This window comes from Sinohyriopsis cumingii, chromosome 8, assembly GCF_028554795.1.
Source record: "Sinohyriopsis cumingii isolate HCF-2022 chromosome 8, ASM2855479v2, whole genome shotgun sequence".
Classification (NCBI taxonomy): Eukaryota; Metazoa; Mollusca; class Bivalvia; order Unionida; family Unionidae; genus Sinohyriopsis; species Sinohyriopsis cumingii.
In genome coordinates, this window is record NC_142968.1 from 94,274,747 (window position 1) to 94,295,410 (window position 20,664).

General features: G+C 33.5%; 1 protein-coding gene across 1 annotated transcript in view; it reads left to right on the top strand.

Moving 5' to 3' along the window:
* The first annotated feature begins 984 nt into the window (after positions 1-984).
* The window catches only part of LOC149794165 (protein KTI12 homolog), a 145,258-nt gene continuing 125,578 nt past the window's right edge, over positions 985-20,664 (top strand). Inside the window, exon 1 of the mRNA XM_089968265.1 lies at positions 985-1,458. Coding sequence (XP_089824391.1) covers positions 1,449-1,458 — 10 coding nt within the window. The 5' untranslated portion in view covers positions 985-1,448. The remainder of the gene's footprint in view (positions 1,459-20,664) is intronic.

Below are 20,664 nucleotides of genomic sequence, written 5' to 3' on the forward strand. Positions count from 1 at the left end.
CCCCCGAAATAATTTATATATAACAGAAACAGTTTTTACTTTTTTAAATTTTGCCTGCAATTGTAATCAAATATTTACTATCAGTATACGGAGCGATGTTGATTTGTGCTATCATCAATAATGTTTTTCCAATATGGTATCCTCTACTTTTAATTTAAACCGACTCCTTTGCGATTTTATATTATAACATTTAAAACAAAATCGAATCATAATCAAGAAATTGCCAAAGTATTTGAGAAACAGTAATCTTTGGTATTTTATCATTATCTTCCGAATAATTTTCATCTCAAGAATCTTCTTCGCTGATGTGAGAAGGTCGAAATTTAATATGGGAACAAATTTATAATTTAAAAAAATATATATAAATGTTTTAAAAAAACACATATGAGGTCATATGCTCTTTGACTTTTTTATTTCAATCACGTGGTATTCCACTCTCGCGTATCAGTCATGTGGTATGACACTACCAAAAATCAGTCATTTGCTATTACCCTATCACATATTACTCATGTGTACTATACACTTATATATCAGTCATAAGGTCTAATGTTCTTACATAGTCATGTGGTATTATACTCGCACATATCAGTCAGGTGGTATCTGTCGTGAGATATTATATTTTCAGATGTCAGTCATACGGTGAAAGAGTATTTATAGGTTACTGCATTTTTATGGGAAAATATGAACGAGTCTTTTGGATGGAATGCTGCACGACCTTGGGAGTGAAGTATATCCTTCCGACAAAACGAGTTCATATTTTCCCATACAACTGCAGTAACCTTTTTATTATATGCTCATTTTTTTATTCTACCTAAGGCTTAATTATATAAACAAAATACACTACAAGAAACAACGCAAATGAATGTATGCCGCATTCCAAGCTGAATACACGAGCGCATATACATCACTACACAAATCAACATTATTACTGTGCACATAACTCCGACCAGATAAGTTTGAACTTAGTCGCGCGCTCGACATAACTTTCGAAAGAAAATGGCGTGTCTAGTTAAAATTGAAATTTGGAGTCATATTGTGAATGAATGTGCATTGCAACAACGTTTCCATTTGATCTGGAATGAATAGATTTTGGTATTTTTCGTGATTATGGACTGGATTTGTATGTGACAATTCCACATGAAATACATGAGATTGAAGAAGCTAGGGAGAAGCGTGTTGACATCTGCAAATGTGTTTCTGTTTCTGTCACTGAATGTTTGAAATCATAATGTGGGAAAAATATGAAGTCTTTCAATTGCAATTATCAAAACGGCGCTATAGAATTCAATGCTTATTTTATTTTGAGTGCAGTAAGGAGGATGTAACTGCACTTATCATCCATATTACAGTACAATTTCGAAATGTGTAATCCAGATTGAAAACCTATGACATGGCCCATGTAATTCGAATTTGCAGAATTAAGAAAATACATTTTGAGGAAATTCAGGATGCAAGACTGTAAGTACATTTTATTTTGCCATTCTTATCACCAGCTAAAGAAGAGAGTATTTGACTTGTCACTTGTATGTTATTTGTAAGGACCTGTTCTTGCGTCTGTTGCATACTGTAGCTAGCCTAAATCCGAAACATTGTATCAACGTGGAATGTGCCAAAGCAACTTGTACGTGGCAATCCACGAAACATCTGTTTAGTTCATTCAAAAACAAATTTAAACAACCACAACGTAAAGAGCCTCTAACGCGAGTGTACATGATTTGTATACAAATCAAAAGTGCTGGCGTCTGCGTCCGTTGTTTGTTTACAATAGAAAGTAGTTCCTTGATGCACGTGAATGCTATATGTGCATTGGCGCGCGAATTCAGTATCGGGTAATACTGAACGATTCTGACAAAGTAAAGTTAACGGGGGGAAAATAAGCATATAATAATATACTCTTTCATATCAGTCATGTGATATTATACTGATAGGTTACTGCATTTGTATGGGAAAATATGAACGAGTTTTCGGAATGAATACTGCACGAACTTGTGAGTGCAATATATCCTTCCGACAAAACGAGTTCATATTTTCCCATACAAATGCAGTAACCTTTTTATTATATGCTCATTTTTTTAATTCTACCTAAGGCTTAATTATATAAACAAAATACACTATAAGAAACAACGTAAATGAATGAATGCCGTATTCCAAACTAAATACACAAGCGCAGATTTGACTTTACAAAATGACATCATTATTAATGCGCACATAGCTCCGCCCAGACAAATTTGAACTTAGTCGCGCGGTCGACATAACTTTCGAAAGAAAATGGCGTGTCTAGTTAAAATTGAAATTTGCAGTCATATTGAAATGAATGCGCATTGCAACGACTATTTTGGTATTTTGTTTCGATTCGACGAAGGTTTGTGATTTTGGACTGGATTCATCTGTGCAAATTATACATGAAATACATCGGATTGAAGTGGCGCAGGAGAAGCGTGTTTACGTCTGCAAATGTGTTTGTGTTTCTGTCATTGAATGTTTGAAATCATAACGTGGGAAAATATGAAGTATTTCAATTACAATTTTCAAAAAGACGCTATGGAATTTAATGTGTATTTCATTTTGAGTGCAGTAAGAAGGATTCAATTGCACTTATCATCGAAATTACAGCACACTTTCGAAATGTGTAATCCAGATTGAAAACCTATGACATGGCTCATGTAATTCGGATTTGCAGAACTAAGAAAAAAACATTTTGAGGAAATTCAGGATGTAAAACTGTAAGTATATTTTATTTTGCCATTCTTATCACCAGATAAAGAATACAGTATATTCCTTGTCACTTGTATGGTATTTGTAAGGGCATAATCGTCCGTCTTTTATATAATGTAGCTAGCCTAAATCCGTAACATTGTATCAACGCGGAATGTGCCAAAACAGCTGTTTGTTTTTTTTTTTTTTTTTTTTTTTTTTGCAGTCCACGAAACATGTTTTAGTTCATTCAGAATTAAATTTAAATAACCACAACGTAAAGAGCCTCTTACGCGAGTGTATATGATTTGTTTGCAAATCAAAAGTGCTGGTGTCTGCGTCATTGTTTGTTTACAATAGAAAGTAGTTTTATTCACGTGAATGCTATATGTGTATTGTCGCACGCGTTCAGTATCGGCAAATACTGAACGATTCCGACAATGTAAAGTTAACGGGGAAAAAAATGAGCATATAATAATTTTACATATTAGTCACATGGTGATATACTCGGACATATCAGTCAGTCATATGGTATTATAGTCTCACATATTATTCACGTCGTATTATACTCTCACTTATTGTATGCTCATTTCTTTCTCCTTTGGCTTTACATCGTTATAATCGTGTACTATTTTTCCATATTGCATGGCATCATATTGCACGACACGTGTGTCTAAAATAGCATCATATATTAGGAACTACCTTGTGAACAATGTACGCTCAGGTAGTAGCTGCTTTAGCTTTTCGTTTATTAAATGTGTGTGTGTGTGTGTGTGTGTGTGTGTGTGTTTAAATATGTTTAACAATGTGAGTCATATCGCTACGCTGCCTGCAGTGTGGCAGTTTGTAGCGATGTCGAGCACTAGGAAATAATGCTTCAGACATGTGACATTATGTCCTACTCAGTTGCAATACCCAGACGAGACTACCCAGTCCTAACATTAACCTCTTAATTCTGAGCGCCAAGCGAGGCAGCTGTTTGTACCATTTTTTTAAATAAGTCTTTGGTAATGACTCGGCCGGCGTTCAAATCCGCGACCTCCAGCATTCGCGACGGACGCACTTACTGATTTGAATGTGGATGAACTAAACAATCTGTTTCATCCATTTGAAAGTAAATATGACATAGTTAACGATGTAACTTTTAAACAAGAAACGACTAAATGTGATATTCGCAACCTCCACAACAAACGTGAGAGTCTCGGTATCGAAAAGACCATTTTGATCTTTCAAAGACTTATTTAGGAAAAATGCTCGTAACTTTTCGCAAATAGAATGGTTCAGACTATGACCAGTGTTCTCTGGGGTCTATAACAATAACAAAAAAGAATATTAAGAGTAAGTGCTATCGCATATCTATCAGATACGTACCATTTTACAAGTTTGTCAAAATACTAAATTCGAGAAATAATGGAACTGAAGGTTTCGGTACAAAACTCAGGACGTCAGAGCCAATAAGCCAAGCCGACGACAAGGCTTTTTTTCCAATAGGTGTCACACAGTAGACGCTTTGCAAATTTACCCATTTAAGTTCTTTATACAATGTTTGTATTTAGAGTGGCGTTAGAAGACATACATGTCATGTACTTACATGGGGTCCCTTCAACATAGAGTATGCAAGTGACTGGGCATAAACATGTCTTCTTTAGCTGGTAATGAGAATGGCAATTTAAAATATATTTTTATGTTTTTGCATCTTGAATTTCCTGAAAATTTTTAGTTTTGCAAAATTAAACTATGTGGCTCATGTCACGGATTCCAAAACTTGATACACCGCAAAACTGTGCTGTAATCTTGAGTACATTTCCAAAACATTTTATATTCTCCTTACTGCACTGGAAACGAAATAAATGTGCCATTCCAAAGCGTATTTTGATAATATAAATTTTGTAAAAAGAAATAATATTTTACACATATTATGATTCTAAACAATGGCGTAACAGAGGTAAGGTCGATTCAATGCCAGTACACTGCTCAAACCGTATTTTACATCGCAACGAATTGACTCCGCTATCAAATCCAGTCCATCACAAGTAGAAAAGCAAATTGAGTTGGGTCAACAGAAAAGCGAAATTCATCCATTCCAGACCTACCGATAAAGTTGTTTCAATGGGCATTCATTCAAAGTATGACTCTAAATTTCAACTTAAGTAGACCAAAACGATATTTTTTAAAAACTAATATCGAGCGCGCGACGAAATTTAAATGTCGCTGTGCGGTGCTTTGTGCGATTAATATTTTTTTTATGTATTGATGAATCTACGATTGTGCATTTATTTTGGAATACAGCAAAGATTAAATTGCTTTAAACCTCAGGGAGGAAAACGAAAGAAGCATATAATAAAAAAGTTACTGCACTTATATGGGAAAATATCAACTCGTTTTTCGGACTAATACTGCACTCAGAAACACGTGCTCATATTTTCCCATACAAATACAGTAATCTACAAGTATCAGCCATGTGGCATTATACTCTCACATATCAGTCTTCTGATATTACACTATCACACCTCATTCATTTGGTATTATACTCTCACATAATAGTCGTATGGTATTATACTCTCACATAATAGTCGTATGGTATTATACTCTCACATAACAGTCATATGGTATTATACTCTCACATAACAGTCGTATGGTATTATACTCTCACATAACAGTCGTATGGTATTATACTCTCATATATCAGTCTTGTGATATTTCACTATCTCATATTAGTCATTTGGTGTATATATACTCACACATATATACTCACACATATCAGTCATGTATATCATACTTATAAGTTACTGCATTTGTATGGGAAAATATGAACGAGTTTTTCGAATGGAAATACTGCACGACCTTTGGAGTACAGTATATCTATCCGACAAAACGAGTTCATATTTTCCCATACAAATGCAGTAACCTTTTTATTACATGCTAAAAAATTTTTTTAATTCTATCTAATGCTTAATTATATTAACAAAATACACTACACGAAACAAAGTAACTGAATGTATGCTGCAGTCCAAACTAAATACACAAGCTCATATTCATCATTACACAACAACAACATTATTACTGCGCACATAACTCCGCCCAGATAAATTTGAACTTAGTCGCGCATTCGACATAACTTTCGAATGAAAAGGGCGTGTCTAGTTAAAATTGAAATTTGGAGCCATATTGTGAATGAATGTGCAAGAGTAAATAAGCATATAATAATCACAAATATCAGTCATATGCTATTATACTCTCACACATTGTAATTAGAAAGCATTGTCAATTATGGCTTTGTCAATTAACAAAAATAGCAACAGCAGCTATAGTTGTCGTTATCATCATCATCATTTATATTATGCTGACAGTAGTTTTTTTTAAAGCACGCGTATGATCTCCTTTTCTTCTTCTCAAATTTGGAATTCCGGGCTTGACTCCCCTAGCTCTGAATGCCTGTATATCACAAACAGAATATTATCCAAAAAAGACAACAAATTTATAATAGGTATTTATTTGCTTATTTATATTTCTTTATTTGTTATGTCTCAGTACTTTGAATATGCGAGAGTTTTCCCAAGAATGTTGCTCTTTAAAGTTGTTTAAAGAGCACTCTGTCTTAAACGTAATTTAAAAAGAAAAAATGGGTGAAAGATGTTATGGTAGCATAATGCATTCAGTGCTTGCAGTGAAAACAAAATCAAACAAAGACTGGAAAGGTATTAAACGTAATTTTGTATGACAGTGTTGTCTGTTGAAACTACCCATCTAATTCAGGTAGAAGTAACTGACTTTGATCTCTCACTGCCTTTATCGTTATCAATGGCGCGTTACCTCTTCGCTTGAGCTAACTGTGCAAGCCATGGGGTAATGACTGAATGGTCAACAGGCTACTTTAATTCAAACAGCCAGTCAGCCATACGCATGTCACTCAGTCAGGGCGTGATTAATCATCTCCTAATATAGGAGGAAACCCAGCTGTTCTTTTAAGGACATGTTGTTCCGTATAGAGGAATGTGTGCCATCCACAGGTAAATATCAAGTAAATTTACTTTCAACTGGAACCAGTCCACAGCAACGCTTACCTCAGACGTAGGTCAAGTGTATTGATTGGATCAGATGTAGCTGCGAAGGGGAGATATTATGGAAGTCCAACGCTGCCAAAAATGTGAAATTAAAACAAAATATAAAACTTTAAACTAAGCAAAGGAAAACTGAAATAAAACAAGAATCTTGTAAAATAAAAATATGAAAGCTCAAACAATCAGATCATACCTCAAATAAATCAAACGAGGCACAAACGAAAGATATAAATGTCAATAAAACCAAACAAAACACGAATGAAACAAGCAAACGCCAAATAAAATAAATGTTAATTACAACAATAAAATCAGTACTCAAATAAAATAAACGAGTAACACACGAAACAGACACAAGTCAAAAGAAACAAAAAACACAAATGAAACAAATAAACGCCAAACGCCATAAACAGTATTCAAATGAAACAAATAAACGACAAACGCCATAAACAGTATTCAAATGAAACAAACAAACGCCAAACGCTATAAACAGTATTCAAATGAAACAAACAAATTGCTCAAGCTTGTTAAGCTAAGATAAAATGAAATAAAGTAACAACAGAAAAAGGCAAAAGTACGCACACGAATGTTTCATTAGGTTTGAAAACTTGTACTAGTATTTCAAGTCTCCCGAAGGCACACCCTTTCTCTTCTGACTGTTACCCGCGTCCTCCCCCCCCCCCCTTTAAGCTACTGGGTAGAATCAGTCTTATTGTTGTTTTCAGTGTTTGATTTGAGGTGAATATATTTATTCAAAATTCGTATTCACTGGAGATACAAAGTGCTCTTAAATAATAGTCTTGGACATAAACATTAATTTGGAATTATAGCGAATTCAGACAACTACATATTGAACTTATAAGGTTTTGATTAATTGGAAGACTGTTAGTTCATCATCACAATTAAGGGTACTCATACATTAGTACATTCAAGATTACAGGCACTTCAGGCCTTCAGGGCTGTATCTAATCACCACTGGAATTTAATTACAACTTTATTCATTAGGATGTGTATTCCATGGAAATTAATTATATGTTCAAATTTAACAAGTTTGGTTTTCGCTCTTTTCTGTTACTTAAAGACCTTAGAGTGGTAGACATACATACATACATACATACATACATACATACTGTATTATCGTCCTCAAAATGGTTGGTATAAAAATCATTGCTAATGTTTAATTGATTCGATAGTGTAATAATCTTAGGTCCAGGGATACGCTTACAGACATTACTAGTTAATTGGTGTTCGACGATGTATGAACAAATTCCATTGTGTGTAATTAACATAATGGTTATACTGGATGCATAGTATTAATTATTTGCTTAATTTCGATTTATGGTTAGATTTTCGTACATGTTGGACTCCACATATTCCGTATCAAACAAGATCAGAACCAAAGATGCAAGTTCAAATTATTGAAACTGGTATTACAACTTTTTGTTTTAACCATGAACAAGTTTCCATAGTGTAAGTTATTACTTAAAACGTTTATAGGATGAAATGTTGAATTAAAAATCATTCATTTTTATTAGTAATGTACCTGGATACGTCCATTTTAGTCACCATTCTTGTCTAAGTTATACAGATTTTTTTCTCACTCGTTTTATTTTTCAACCAGTGCCGAACCACGTACAAAGTTGACGGTTGACTGAATGATTATTTTAATCACATACCCCAAAAGCAGTAAGAAAAGGTGTCATTCGTGTAATAGTGTCTGGGATTGGGTAATATTTATTGAACAGAATATATGTAAAGGCAAAGAAGAAACAAAAAAGCATGTGGTCATTGATACTAATACCGGTGGGTTCAAAGCGTTATGGGTTGAATTGATTGTACATTGAGACCGTGACGGTGAATGACCCTTGATAATTTACTCGTTTGTTCTAACTCTTTTCCAGACAAATGGAGTTCAACATATGCTGAGATCTGAACATAAATTGAAATTAAGCAATTAATTAATGATATGTGTCCAATATAATCATTATGTTAATTACAAAGACCTGATATGAGAATTCCAAAGTTATATCGTGCCTACCGGACATGAAGATAAAAAAGGTTTACCCAAGGCTTGATAACAATGTTCAATACAATTTGCAATATACAAGATTACATTCACTTTGTATGCCTTAAACGAAAACAGACCCTTAGAAAACTTTTAATTAATTATGTATATACTAAACAGATTAAAGGTCAGTGCACCGCAGTCTAACGGTTTCTCATTTGTATTTAGAAATACAACACTTGGAAATAGATGATTAATTTATATATTTATGTTTAATTCTTAAATACAACGGCTCCTTTTATTAGGCAGGAGATGGAAGAACTCAGCAATCTACAGAAAGTAGAGTTTGTCGTCAATAAAAGAATATAATATTTGTGAAAGGAGACAAATTCAGTATTTGTACGTTATTTTGCCCTAAGTCGTACATAGATACTCTTATGTCACGTGTTTAGGCTCGAATAAACAGTAACACAAGAAAGAGTGAAAACAACAAAATTTGAAAATTTTAACAAATTATTTATTTCCCTGGAAAAATGAAGAATAAAATAAGAACTTACGGTTTTAAGAATCAAATCTAAAAATAATCCAAGAATAATCCACGAATAAAATTTTAGAAGTCCTAATAATAAAATGTTCTAAAGAATTCAACTTCGAGTCCCGACGAAAAATCCAAGATGGAAGGCGATGACGTATGTTGTATTATGCACTGTGTTGAAGTCTACAGTTCCTTGTAGAAACAAGAAATATCACTCCGATTTTGGAATTCCGAATAAAATTTGTAAGAAATGTCTTCGTTCACGAATTCTGTATGAGCCCTCAAAATATTTCCAGAGAGAAACGAATTAATCCTTTTGAATCCAAATAATCTGAATAAACATTAAAATGTAATTCCCAAAATGATACAACAAAAGAAACACCTTTATACCCCAGTGTTCAGAAGCCCAACTGAGATTAACTTGTTGACGTGATTGTTACTAATTTTGAGTAAAAGTCGGGAACCAGGTCAGCCTTATGTGTTTACTAAAATGAACAGTCAAGGTCAAACTATTTTCTGGAAAAGTATCGAGTTCCTAATAAACAGAACTACATTATTTTGACAAACAGTGAAATTAAACAATAAAAAGATTTTAAAACTTATAAACAATTAAATCAGATATAAATTAAATCAAATATGCATAACAATACTGAAATCTTTGTTATTATTTTTTAAAATTTCAATTATATTATGATATGAAATTGAAAGGAATCAGTATAACAGTCTTGTTTAGATCATATTTATTTGACGAAATTTCTTACGTTTATCAAACGTTGTGTACATTTATTATAAAATATTACTTAAAATAGATTTTAATCGTTCAGAATATAAATGTTGTACTGGTTTTATCTCAGATAAAGCTCGCTTGGTGAGTTATCTATCTATCTATCTATCATTATTATTATTATTATTATTATTATCAGTATTATTTTCAGATCAGGGGTTGTGGTGTATTTTTGTGGCAAAAACATTGCTATTAAGCCGGCTTTTACTTGTTATTAACACGTCAGTCAAGTAGAACATGTTGTAATATGGAACGCCAGAGCTGTCTTAAGATGAGAATTTTTATTATATGATGTGCAAACTTCTGTACATGCTGTGAAAACTTCTTTATATGCTGTGCTTTTGTACTTATATGAAGTGCAAACTTCATTATATGCTGTGTTTTCTTCTTTATATGATGTGCAAACTTCTTTATATGCTGTGCTTTCTTCCTTATATGATGTCCAAACTTCTTTATATGCTGTGCATTTGTACTTATATGATGTGCAAACTTCATTATATGCTGTGCATTTGTACTTATATGATGTGCAAACTTCTTTATATGCTGTGCTTTTGTACTTATATGATGTGCAAACTTCATTATATGCTGTGCTTTCGTACTTATATGATGTGCAAACTTCTTTATATGCGGTGCTTTCGTCCTTATATGATGTGCAAACTTCATTATATGCTGTGCTTTTGTACTTATATGATGTGCAAACTTCATTATATGCTGTGCTTTTTTACTTATATGATGTGCAAACTTCATTATATGCTGTGCTTTTGTACTTATATGATGTGCAAACTTCATTATATGCTGTGCTTTTTTACTTATATGATGTGCAAACTTCTTTATATGCTGTGCTTTTGTACTTATATGATGTGCAAACTTCATTATATGCTGTGCTTTTGTACTTATATTATGTGCAAACTTCTTTATATGCGGTGCTTTCGTCCTTATATGATGTGCAAACTTCTTTATATGCGGTGCTTTCTTCCTTATATGATGTGCAAACTTCTTTATATGTTGTGCATTCGTCTTTATATGAAACTGAGAAGCAAAACAGAACTTGCGCAGGCGCATGAAGTTGCCAAGCTATGGAACGCTGGTGAAATGGGCTAAAATGGCAGAGTCAATGTCTAATGTTCTTAAACAATTGAATTTAGATTATTACATTGGGATATTTGAAGAACAGGAATTTAGCATACCTAAAATTAATATTGAAGGGCTTCTTGAGACAGGATTTAACGTTATCGATATCAGCCAAACAGTGTCTGTTTCAGAAACTACTGTATACGGAAGAATGAGACAATACAACCTCAGTAGATTTGACTTCTCTGTTGTCAATGATGAAACGTTCGACTTCTCCCTTAAAGAAGAGAGAATTCCCACATTGTGGTGAAGCAATGATAAGACAGATCTTGTATCATAGCAGTATCAAGGTTTTTGTTATTAGTTAATATTGTTTTTATTACATTTTTATAACACTGATATATGGGTACTCTATAGTAAACCATTTTATGTGTTTAATGTTTAAAATCTATTTATGTCAAACAATGACAAAGAAGGAATTGCTTTTATTTTCACTGGCCATATTCATCATTTGGGTTTATTGAGGCTTGGATGTGAAATCATGTGCCTGGATGGAATAAATTAAGCCACGACATTTAGTTCCCAGACAAGTTTGTTGTTGTTGTTGTTGTTGTTGGGTTTAATGCCATTTTCAGCACACGATATGCTATTCATGGCGGCCAGTATTAATGGTGGAGGAAGAACCCGAAAAATCCCCGGAAAGAACCACCGACCCTCGAGAAGCTACTGGCAAGCTTTCTCACATACCCACGTTGGCCGCAGACAAGTTTGCAAAGGAAGTTTTACTTGACTTAAAAGTTGAGACTTAGTATCTTGGTCATTTAGTACCTAAAAAACCTCTCCCTAAATTAACTTATGTAACAGAAAACATGCAAAGCTAAAATAAAGGTTCCAAGTACATTGTATCAAGGCTAATAGGGGCCGTCCATTAAGTACGTACGCATGGAGGGGGGAGGTGGTAACCCAAATGCATACACTTGCGTATCAGGGGGTCTACTGACAATGTACGTACGCATAAATGGGGGATGGGGTTAAACCTCGATAATAATTTGTAAAATAATAAAATAAAATAGTGACCAACTGTCATACATATAATTATATTGTTATGAAGGATATACAATATATCAATTTAAATTATACAATTTTATATAGTGCATTGGCATTAAGTCCATTAGGATACAAAGTATCTAACTTATGAATCCAATAAGTTTGTTTTATGAGTCTAGTCATGTCACCATGCGCAATATCTTTTGGCATGAAAGAAAAATCTAGTAGAGAGTGAGTATTGGTGTTAAAGTGTGTTGAAATACTAGAGGAAAACTGCGGATCTCTATAATTTTTTTTATATGAAAGCGATGATTATTCACTTGTTGAAGTGTTTGTCCAACATATTGCATGCTACATTTTTTACAGGTTATCAAATAAATCACATCAGTTTGTATTCAGTTAGTGTTATAACGTAGAGAAAATACCTCTTTTGTATTAGCACTACTGAAAGAAGTACTTTCTCTTATGTTTGCACATTGAGAGCACCGGTGTCTGTTACATTTAGATGACCCAAAACAATATATATTTTTTTATTTTCTGTCAGTTTAGTTGTAATTAAAAAATCTTGCAAATTATTGGGTCTTCTATAAGCGAGAATAGGTTTAATTTTGTAAAGTGATTTTACGCTGGTTTTATTAGGTAAATTTAGGAGACTATACTATTTATTAATTCTACGACCTATATAGGTAATGATGGATTATATTGTATTGTGAAAAGAATTACATCTCTCTCTATTTTACATTCTGCTGTGTTTAAAGCGTCATGTTGAGTAAGATTACGGGCTTTGTTCAGCGCAGAATCAATTATTTATGTAGGATAATTTCTATTTTGGAAATATGTTTGTAATTTATGCAAATGTTTTTGTAATTGACCATCATCTGAAATAATGCGTCGGTATCTTCTGGCCTGGCTATATGGTATACCGTTTTTACATGACATGGGATGACATGAAGAATATTCCACATATTGGTGGATATTAGTTTCCTTGATATGAATATTTGTAGAGATACCACGCGCAATTGATGCACCAAACAAAAATACATTCAAAAATATATTCTTATTAAAAGGTATTTTTCGTGTAAAAACAATCTGACTAAAATAGTTATTTTCAAATATATGAATGTTATAATTAAACAAATTGAAATAAAATTGATAGTAAAAGATTGTTTTGGTAACTGTAAAGAATCGTTGACAGGAAGATATTGAAGGTTTCTTTTGTTAATTATAGCACAACATTGTTCAGCATTATATCCTATATGATATATTTTCGTTGAAAAGTTTTTCGGTCTGCTATCGTAAAAGTATCTTATGAATTATATATAAAGAAATACGCACACATGCATATAGTATATGAAAATACACCATCAGTGTCAGACCTGTCTATAAAGGACACCAATTTAAAAAAAGAAGTTTTGGTCCTGTCCTTTTTTACTGTCCTTTATACACCTGTTTGACTATACCATCTTAAATATAGATGATGTGCCGCACATATGGTGGGCAAGCTTGGTTAATTCCAATTATATCATTTTATGTGACAACGTTGGATGGTAAGACCTATACAATTTCAGAATGAACTATTTTGGATCAGCCCGACAGTTTCAGACAATACTTTTAACAGATAAGGGTTTTCTCTAACCTTTTAAGACTTAGGGACCCATTGCACATTTAGTGAAAATAATTAGTTGAAAAATACCACTTACGATCTTACTTATAAAAAGTATTGTTTTACAATTAACTAGTCTTATAATGTTCATTGTTTGTTTTATTATTGTATTTATTCTCTGACGATGTCTGCTTTGATTTCAAGATCATTTGAACTTTTTCTCCGTAACTAAGTTAAACATGTCTGACGCTCTTGTGAAAAATCATTGTAGTGTAACAAACTCTTGAGACGACGAACATAACATCTACAAAATATAAAAACATTTTTAAACTATTAGCCTGGTTTGATCTCAAGAGGTAATCGATACAATGTACAAGGTTGTTCTCTGCAGCTATAAATCATCAAGGGCCATAACTCTGTTGAATAGTAATGGAGTATAATCGGTGATCGTTAAGACAATCTTCAGATGACAACAAAGTTGCAATACTAATATCATAGGCAAATAGATTACATAATCCATGTCTTCAAGATAAAACTAATTATTCTTGTAAAACAAAATCACAAAACTATTCAGACAATGTATTTGGAGTGCCTTTCAATCAAACACATCACAATAACAGTCAGCTAATCCTATTTTGGTACAAAATATAGACCTACAATCTATTATGCACAATACAGTCTAGAAATCACATATTTAAAGCTAGCTTTCAAACATAGGGAACTGAAATAGGGGAAATATAACTGGACAGTCAGCTAGGAGTCTAAAATCAATTATATTTGACATGAGTGAAATTCACACTTGCTGATAACAAGTTGATGACAGATATAGCACTGGCATCAGAATCAAGAGATATATAGACCAGAATACAACATCAAAATAACATGAATTTGTACGTGTACACATTTTATAATTTGTTATAACTGTGATGTAGGCTTTCTCCCACTTTATTGCTAACATAGGGACAAGTGTAATTGGGTTCAGACGAACAAATACATAAGCCTAGAGGTTCTCAGAAAGGTGGATTGTTCTAATTTATTACTGCGCAAGAAGGAATAGAGTTGTACATGTACACATCCGAGCAAAATGTGTGCATGTACAAATCCCTTTTACTTTAATATGTTGATTCGTCACGTACACTTTTGAGCAAAATATGTACATGTACAAATCTCTATAACTTTAATATGTAGATCCGTCACGTATAAAATGTGTACACGTACAAATTCATGTTACTTTGATGTTGTATTTTGGCGGCAGCTATCGGCCATCGTTCTACGATGTTAGGGGTGGAGGTATATACATTGCATATACTTCACGCGCCTGCGCAAGTTCCGTTTTTGCTTCTCATTATAATGAAGTTTTATATAAAGAAGTTTGCACATCATATAAGTACAAAAAGCACAGCATATAAGGAAGTTTGCACATCATATAAGTACAAATGCACAGCATATAAAGAAGTTTGCAAATCATATAAGTACAAAATCACAGCATATAAAGAAGCTTGCACATCATATAAGTATAAATGCTCAACATATAAAGAAGTATGAACAGCAAATAAATAAAAAAGCACAGCATATAAAGAAGTTTACACATCATATAAGGAAGAAAACACAGCATATAATGAAGTTTGCACATCATATAAGGACGAAAGCACCGAATATAAAGAAGTTTGCAAATCATATAAGTACAAAATCACAGCATATAAAGAAGTTTGCACATCATATAAGTATAAATGCACAGCATATAAAGAAGTATGCACAGCAAATAAATAAAAAAGCACAGCATATAAAGAAGTTTGCACATCACATAAGGAAGAAAGCACAGCATATAATGAAGTTTGCACATCATATAAGGACGAAAGTACCGAATATAAAGAAGTTTGCAAATCATATAAGTACAAAATCACAGCATATAAAGAAGTTTGCACATCATATAAGTAAAAATGCACAGCATATAAAGAAGTATGCACAGCAAATAAATAAAAAAGCACAGCATATAAAGAAGTTTGCACATCACATAAGGAAGAAAGCACAGCATATAATGAAGTTTGCACATCATATAAGGACGAAAGCACCGAATATAAAGAAGTTTGCACATCATATAAGTAAAAAAGCACAGCATATAAAGAAGTTTGCACAGCATATAAGTATAAATGCACAGCACTGAAAAGAAGTTTGCACATCATATAAGTAAAAAAGCACAGCATATAAAGAAGTTCGCACAGCATATAAGTACAAAATCACATCATATAAGGAAGAAAGCACAGCATATAAAGAAGTTTGCACATCATACAAGTACAAAATGCACAGCATATAAAGAAGTTTGCACATCGTATAAAGACGAAAGCACAGCATATAAAGAAGTTTGCACATCATATAAGTACAAATGCACAGCATATAAAGAAGTTTGCACATCATATAAAGACGAAAGCACAGCATATAAAGAAGTTTGCACATCATATAAGGACAAAAGCACAGCATATAAAGAAGTTTGCACATCATATAAGGACAAAAGCACAGCATATAAAGAAGTTTGCACAGCATATAAGTATAAATGCACAGCATAGAAAGAAGTTTGCACATCATGTAAGTAAAAAAGCACAGCATATAAAGAAGTTTGCACAGCATATAAGAACAAAATCACATCATAAAAGGAAGAAAGCACAGCATATAAAGAAGTTTGCACAGCATATAAGTACAAAAGCACATCATATAAAGAAGTTTGCACATCATATAAAGACGAAAGCACAGCATATAAAGAAGTTTGCACATCATATAAGTACAAATGCACAGCATATAAAGAAGTTTGCACATCATATAAAGACGAAAGCACTGCATTTAAAGAAGTTTGCACATCATATAAATACAAATGCACAGCATATAAAGAAGTTTGCACATCATATAAAGACGAAAGCACAGCATATAAAGAAGTTTGCACATCATATAAGTACAAATGCACAGCATATAAAGAAGTTTGCACATCATATATAGACGAAAGCACTGCATTTAAAGAAGTTTGCACATCATATAAATACAAATGCACAGCATATAAAGAAGTTTGCACATCATATAAGGACAAAAGCACAGCATATAAAGAAGTTTGCACATCATATAAGGACAAAAGCACAGCATATAAAGAAGTCTGGACATCATATAAGGATGAAAGCACATCATATAAAGAAGTTTGCACTTCATATAAGGATGAAAGCACATCATATAAAGAAGTTTGCACATCATATAAGGACGAAAGTACAGCATATAAAGAAGTCTGGACATCATATAAGGATGAAAGCACATCATATAAAGAAGTCTGGACATCATATAAGGATGAAAGCACATCATATAAAGAAGTTTGCACTTCATATAAGGATGAAAGCACATCATATAAAGAAGTTTGCACATCATAAAAGGATGAAAGCACCGCATATAAAGAAGTTTGCACATCATATAAGTACAAATGCACAGAATATAAAGAAGTTTGCACATCATATAAGGACGACATCACATCATATAAAGAAGTTTGCACATCATATAAGTACAAATGAACATCATATAATACAAATTCTCATCTTAAGACAGCTCTGGCGTTCCATATTTTAAATCCCTAGTCCGAATGTGTTTTTCGGTACAACAACCTCAAATGTTAAAACACCCCAAGGTACTAAATAACAAAGATTTCAGTTATGAGGTCGGCCAACGGTCGCGATACAGCCTTTGGTAATGCGTGAATAAAACAGTCACTAACAGATTGCGGCTAGTGGAAACAATGGGCAAATCAGTAGTCTTTATAAAAGACATATTTCAAATGAATAATTTGTGATTCATTGACAGAGGTTGTGCAAACCAAAAGAGATCAGGTTCATTTGCCGATCATCTGACTGTGTCTTACTCTCTACCCCTGAAAAGTCCTCAGTAAAACAATAAACTAGGCGAACTTGTTCTGCCGTATTTATCAGTAAAAATACCATTTTATTTCAAGTCGTGTAAATTTACATTAAAGTAAAAATGCATGTGGTGAAGCAAAATTAGTGTGAATAATTACAATATACATATCAATAGAACCTAAGACCATTATTAGCGTCAATACATGCAATATGCCTATCGATAGAAACAAAGACCATTATTAGCGTCAATACTTGCAATATGCCTATCGATAGAACCAAAGACCATTATTAGTGTCAATACTTGCAATATGCCTATCGATAGAACCAAAGACCATTATTAGCGTCAATACTTGCAATATGCCTATCGATAGAAACAAAGACCATTATTAGCGGCAATACTCACAATATACCTATCGATAGAAACAGAGACCATTCTTAGCGGCAATACTCACAATACACCTAAAGAATGGAAAAAAAGACCATTATTAGCGGCAATACTCGCAATATACATATCGATAGAAACAAAGACCATTATTAGCGGCAATACTCGCAATATACATATCGATAGAAACAAAGACCATTATTAGCGGCAATACTCGCAATATACATATCGATAGAAACAAAGACCAGTATATTAGCGGCAATACTCGCAATGTACATATCGATAGAAACAAAGACCAGTATTAGCGTCAATACTCGCAATGTACATATCGATAGAAACAAAGACCAGTATTAGAGTCAATACTCGCAATATACATATCGATAGAAACAAAGACCAGTATTAGAGGCAATACTCACAATATACATATCGATAGAAACAAAGACCATTATTAGCGGCAATACTCACAATATACATATCGATAGAAACAAAGACCAGTATTATATACATATCAATAGAAACAAAGACCAGTATTAGCGTCAATACTCACAATATACATATCAATAGAAACAAGACAATTATTAGCGTCAATACTTACAATATACATATCAATAGAAACAAAGTCCATTATCAATACTTACAATATACATATCAATAGAAACAAAATATATAAGTAGTGTAGTTATGAAAACACCGGTACTTTTCCCAATAGCCTCTTTTTTTGGAGGAGGATGACGCTGCCATGAGTTCATATCAATTAAAGGAATTCTGTCTGCGGATTATTTTTATCGTAGAAACCGTGGGGGAAGCGTATCCGGTGTTATGAAGTAAGTGCCTTTTACTATACTAATTAGAGCTAAGTACAAGATCAGACATGAAAATGAAGGCAGATGATGACAGTTGTTGGCAGATGATGATAGCTTATATGATGTTTTTACATAAAAATGTTTGCTTTGCCCGCTGATGATGATGACGCTTAGATATTTATTTTACATAAAATGTCTGCCCTGTCTGTCTAATTGAAGAAGTGATACGGTATAATAATGGACTTGAATGCTATCTTGAAAATTTCGCGAATGCGCATAAGCTGAAACAAAAGTCAGCAGAATGCTACTCGATAATGCCAAAGTTGGTCAGAACTGGTCGCAGTTATTGGTATCTGCCTATTTGCATCGCCTGAACACATAGCTATTGAAAAGCTAGGCAAGCAGCAAGAATATGCATCCTTGCTTTACCTTGGGGAACGTTATCTGAACCTGTCATCCAAAACTATATTGTGATCAAGGGCGAAAATGTTATAGGAAACGATGTCTACATCAGAAATCACGACGGCGTCAGATACAACCCAGATGACTATATAATAGACGGTAAATACAATTTAGCGTCTGGAATTCAAGTGACCTTTTGTTAGAAACGTCAGCAAGCTACCTGATTAGTATTTGCTGCAAGAATTATCCACCTAAGACGTATCAGTTATAGCATCATATGGCCTGCCTGTTCACATAATTTTTCGCAAAGGCTTGCCGGATCAATTTGAAGTTTATCCAGAGTAGGACAACTATGTTATGACAGAGACTACGGCCGACCCGTATTGTGATAAGCATCATACACCTTAGTGACTACGATGATTTTGTTGAATCAAAATTATCATTGTTTCTGGAGAAATATAAGGGCCAACCCTTTTATTTTCATATCTGAAGTGTTGATATTTTATAGCATAAATGTTCTAGTATTTACCAACGCATATGCGATTTAACTCGGAAGATATGTTATCCACGATACTCACTTCATTAACCAAAGCTGCCAATTTAAACGCAAGCAGGATATGAGCTTATATATAATTTTGCCAAAGGCGTACATGCACAAATCTTTTTAATTCTGAAGATCTTACATCACCTTCTGATAGAAGCACGAGCTGCGATTCCTAAGCCAGATCTAATCACAACAAAATGGAGCTAGGAAAACGTCAGTGCTGGCAACACATGCGGCGCTTAATGCAAAAAACAAAACAAACAACAATCACTTGTAAGTACTTGTTGGAGTTGTCATGACTGTAATCTTATTGTCGCTCATTGCTAAAGAGACACTTGACGTCGTGAAACAACTAGTAGCTCTGAACACAGTCGGAAATCTGTCACACTAAATTTATATGTTTGGCGTGTAAAGAAATATCATTGCAGTCCAACTGTTTAGTTCTTCGTTGACACCAACAACACTCTATTATGTGGTTTTAGCCCACTAATCTTACCCAGAGTTGTGTTGTCCATATATATATATTGCTTGTCTGATACTGCATGTCATAGTTCCGCCAGCCAGCTACATCACACATAACGCAGAAATCAGAATTTGATTGCCAGTGATACTTAATGATAGATTTGGCCGCTAAAAAGTATGACGCTATGAGAAAAATTATTCCTCGCCGCAGACATCAAACCCTTGGCGCTAGAATATTTGTCTGCGTCAGCTGTGTTGACTGTAGGCACGGCCAAGTTCGTTATCTTATCGACATATTGAGCGGCCCCTGTCATGATTTCGCCAAATTTGAGTACACATATATTAAGATCTGCATCAGAAATTGTTGACGACGTACTTGAGACGCTGTTGCCA